General features: G+C 52.0%; 1 protein-coding gene across 1 annotated transcript; it reads right to left on the bottom strand.

Moving 5' to 3' along the window:
* Positions 1 to 2029: 2029 nt before the first annotated feature.
* M438DRAFT_337758 (uncharacterized protein) lies at positions 2030 to 4876 on the bottom strand (the record flags this gene model as incomplete). The annotated part of the gene is made up of 1 exon (XM_029904035.1): positions 2030 to 4876. One exon carries the CDS (start codon positions 4874 to 4876, stop codon positions 2030 to 2032), a length of 2847 nt encoding a protein of 948 aa, XP_029757981.1.

The following is a 4876-nucleotide window of genomic DNA, read 5'->3' as shown; positions in this document are numbered from 1 at the left end:
ATGGCTCAAGATGTACTCCATTATGTTCGGATGAACAGCACATTGGCCAAGCTAGAGCTTTTCCAACTTGTAAATGATTGATCATGTAGAGGTGTATTCAACAATGAGGTCGAGCAGGTCGAATGCGTCCTTAATCTCTGCACTTCGGAGCGAGGGCAGAGCAAGTAAGGGTAGGAAGAAAGATGCTGGGTAGCCATGATAAGGCTCAAACTCAGGGCGATATTCGAAGTCGTAAAAATCATGGTCGGCAGCGCGTACCCGTATCGAATGCAAGTGCTGAAGGAATGAATCGTCCCCGAGAATCATTGGAAATACCAGCAGCAGTTCGGGTCGCATGAAAGACTTGTAGTTCGGCATGGTGATCTCCAGGTGTTCGACATTGGTCATTAGGGCCAACAACAAGGCAATCTCGTAGTCTTCATCGACAGCTTCGAGACCGTGAAACCAAGTCTCCCGGAGTTGATCTGTGATATTGAGCTTCTCTAGGTATCCCCTGAATAGGAACAATAGCTCGGTAGGTGGACCGAGAGCGCTTAGATCGTCGCTAAGAAAGTCTTTGAAGGCGTCGTCAGCGACAAACGGCTCATCCTGATACAGATGGGCTTCCAACGTCTCATGCTGAAACCATGGCTCGATAGTCACCGACTTTACGTGCTGTCTGAGATTAGGACGCTGGAGCAATGTCTGCGTGTATCTCTAGATGGATCTATGTTCGAGCGGAACCTCAGTAGTGTCTGTCCTAAAGCAGTGTCGATAAAGTTGAGGCTCGGCTACAGTGCGCAATCTCCTAGATGTTCGGCAAAGACTGGCGAGAGGGGAGTATGTCTGACGGACACATTGAAGCTAATCTTCAGACTTCGCACTCATAGAATACCTCTCTTCAAATGCTTGTATGCAGTCTGGGTCCGGTAAGAATTCTTCGAAGATCGATAGGAGCAATTCCGTTGGGAGTCCTTGTAGCATATTGTCGGTCGGGGTGTCCTTTCGAGTGGATTCCAATGGCTGCATCACAATCGGATTGACCGTCAAAAATGGCCGTCCAGATTGAGAAGCGGCAGGCAGGTGTCAAGATGCCTGAGAGGCAGGGATAGATTTGCATAGTAGCATATACAGCTAAATTGACCAACTGCTCAGAATGCTCAAGGCACAAATCCTGCGAACAGGGTCGCGCCTTCTTTGTGATTCTAAGCTCACATCTTAATCATTTTCCATGATTCAGCACACGAGTTGGTCGACCTTTAATTTCGGAATTTAGCGAGCCAGATGTCAATCCGCAAGGTAGAGTTAATTCGAGCGTCCAGACATAATTTTGTTGCGTCAAGTGGCCGTACTTGATTGACAATGGAAGGAAGGAGAGATTGTCTTTGATGTCATCGGATGGGAGCGGGAGAGAAGCATGGATGCATTGTATGTTCTCTGAGTGTTGCCAACAAAGCTGGCCTCGGCATTCCAATAGATGCAAGAAGTTCCCTATTAACGAGTAAATGTCCGAAGAGAGTAATCAATCTTGACACATCTCTGGACAATTTCTTAAATCTGAAGATCATCTTGCCTTTTAATAGCTAGTTTGGTCGGCTTCTCTGTCCGTGGAGAAGGCTATCTGGTAGTAAGAGGAAATATTTGGCTTGCTAGAAGTGACGATAGATTTATGTGTCTTGGAAGATGCGACACTGCTCAAGTACTCGTAAAGGAAAACAATCGGGCATGAGAAGAGATCATTTACTCGAGAGGTCTAACATTTGAGGAACTGAGATCATTTTATGCCGTGTCAAGCCTATCAAACACATCATCGTTCACAAGAGATATGCCAAGACATTAAAGTAGTTGTGAACATCGTCGTACAGTCAGGGTGGTGAGTACCAGAAAACTATGAGTGAGAAGAAGAATGAAGACGCTGAAAGCCACACAAAAATAACGGCAAGATCCCTCCCTCCTCTTTTGTTGGTTCATGAAGTAGAAAAACGCCTCCCAAACAACAAAATCACCCATGTCCGCCTTTGCGCCCCTATATTACAAAATCCTTTCTAATTCAAGCTGGTGGTACCACTGACTCTTGACTTCCGACTGGCGGTCCTGCGGCGTCGGTGGCTTGCTCAGACGCAGGGGAGTCTGTAACGGCGACACCGTTCAAGATGCTCTCCTTGTCTTTGGCAGAAACGCTGTCCGTCAGACTGGCAGCCGGTGATATATCTCTTGGTTGGTGTACTTTGTTGCGTTTTGTGTAGTCGCTCAGGCTCAACTTCTTCCTGGCAGGACTGGGGTTTACTGCCGCCGAAACTGACGGCGAAAAGAGGGGTATATTGGAGAGACCTGGGGTAAGTGTCGAAGGAGACTGAGTGAGAAGTGGAGGTGAAGCTGCAGAGTTCAGTGGTGGAGGCATTGTCAAATGCATCTCGGGATGGACGTGTTTGGACTCTGGAGAGGCAGGATGCACTTCACCCATACTTGGAGCATCACTCAGTGGCCATGGAGGTGGTGGTGGGTCCATTGGCGGATGTGAAGGAACGCCCGGTTTGGTCATGTTTGGACTCGCTGAGCTGTACGACAATGAAGCGTCTTGATCATTAGGTGGGGGTGTGGCGCGATGGGGTTCATCATTGTCCATGTCTTGCATGTCAGCATCGACCGGACCGAAGGCTGGCGACAGCGAGGCAGGGCGTGCTTGGGCGGCTTCAGTCATGTTGACGTCGGCGTGCTTAATAGACACTGGCGACAGAGGAGTAGCTTCTGAAACGGCTGCGACACTGCGCGGGCTTTGTCCGGCATTGTCGAGATCCATGTTCTCGTCCGGCTGGGTTCCATTCGTGGGCGAGTCCTCGGGCGTCTCGCTTTCAGCCTTACGCTTCAGGTTGTTCGACGCACACCTCCGCAGCAAGCGTTGTGTCACTGACAGGTATTGTTTCCTCTTCGGAGGGGTCGGCATTGGTGGTTCCGGAGGGTCGTCGTTGTCCATGTCGCATTGAATGGAAGAGTCAACGTAGACGGGTCTCGTCGATTCCGAAGACTGCTTGTCCGTTCGGGCGGGTTTCGAGGGTCGCTTCGAGACGGTGCTGCGACGGGAAGATGAAGGCTCTGATGACTGTTGCTTCGAAGATGAAAGAGTACTGCTTTGCGGCAGCAAAGGTGTGGCACCGGAATGGCGCTTCTTCTTTTGTCGACCGCTTTCCTCTTCTTGTCTTCGGAACATCTCTTCCTCGCGCATGAGCTTTTTCTTCTCGCGTTCCGACATCTCGGGCACAATTGCTGAGTAGTGAGTGCCGGGAGTGATGTCTCGGCTGGCGGAGGCTCGGAACGAACCAGACACGGAGCGAGTATCGGTCATGTCATCTTCGACCTCGACTTTGCGAGCTTCGCTACCAGAGCGACTTTGGCTGTTGCGATTCATGTCGACAGGCGAGAGGTTGTTGGCGATTCTCTTTTTACGAGCTTTGGGGACTTTGATTGGGGCAGCAGCTGTTTCCGGCGGTTCGAGTGGCTGGGGTTGACCGCGTCGATCGAATCTGGCCATCAAACAGCCATCTCCGTTACACGCGCAGGGGCCACAATTAGCCAGTACGTTGGAGACCCACATGGCGATGGCATACTTGATGTCGGCAGGCACGTCGCCATGCACGACTCCTCGCTCGGCATACATTGCCTTGATTGTGTCGTCCGTCTGCCAAGCCACAGTAATCTCTTCGCCGGATTGAAGATCTTTGGTCGCCATAAAGCAGAAATGATAGTTGGTGCCGTCGGTGATGATGGTCTGGATCTCCGTGTTCGGTCGACAGCTGCGACGAACATAGCGGAACATGGTGCCTTCTTGACGGGCATCGATGTATATAGGGAGTTGCGGGTGGAAGAAGACGAAGGGTTCGGCATGGCGTAGTGATGACCATCGACTTTCGGGATCGTTCATGTATTCTTCCTTGTAGCCAATGTGACCGCGAAGCTCGCCAATGAAGGTACGCTTCGAGATGTCTTGCTCGACGGTAAGGCATGGCCATTTCGGAGGCTCTGTCTGGTCGGTGAAGTTGGGGTCTGCTTCCCAATGTAGAGCGACCTCGGGCCGACCGGGCATGTCTTCAAAGGGACCATCCCAGCGAAGGAAGATGTCGTTTTGGCTAAGGCCGTTCGTGTCCTTCTCGACGACGATCGGATTCTTGAGCCATTCCGACAATGAATTCGTGACAGCGATGTTGTTCATGAGGTTTGTTTCTGTCTCGACATGCGAAGAGACTTGAGAATAGAGGCGGTAGAACTCCTCTGAGTACCAAGGAATGATGGGTCTGGAGGGGTCGGGTGAAGGACTGCGAGCAGCCGTGATGGTGCCGTTACGTTTGCGACTGGCGGGAGCGTGGTTGGCGGCAGCAGAAGGACGGTGACCTGTCTTCGGTCGTTTGGCGGGAGGCGGTTGATCGCGCGGGCTAGCACTCTTGCGGTCGCGGGCTTGTAGTAAGGAGCCATTGACGGCAGCTGGTGAGTCTTTCTGCTTCTTGCGATGCTTCGGGCCTGGTCGTCGCGAGTCGAGGGCTGCTCGTTGTAACTGCTTTTTCTGTCTTTCCTTGGCTTGGTCTGCGTCGAGCCATCGTGGTTGACAGTCGAAGCAGTAGTGTTTTTGATGCTCGCCCGGACGATCTGCCTCAGTGGGATAGTAGCAGATCATATGTTGCCAGTTGTTGCAGGTCTCGCACTGAACTGAGAAGCCGTCGTCGTGGCGCATGCCGCAGATGCAGATGATCTCTCCATCGTCCTCTTCGACACCATCGTCGATGGGCGGTTGTGCTTGTCGTCGTGGTGCCGAAGGAGGGGCGGCGAAGGGTTGAGCCGACAGAGGGTGGTGCTGCTGGCGAGCAGCAGCAGCGAGTGCATTCAACGGCAGCGGGACGTCGGTCAT

Source organism: Aureobasidium pullulans (assembly GCF_000721785.1).
Source record: "Aureobasidium pullulans EXF-150 unplaced genomic scaffold scaffold_17, whole genome shotgun sequence".
NCBI classification, from domain to species: Eukaryota; Fungi; Ascomycota; class Dothideomycetes; order Dothideales; family Saccotheciaceae; genus Aureobasidium; species Aureobasidium pullulans.
The sequence above is the reverse complement of the archived record's forward strand: the minus strand, read 5'-3'. Positions and strand labels throughout refer to the sequence as shown.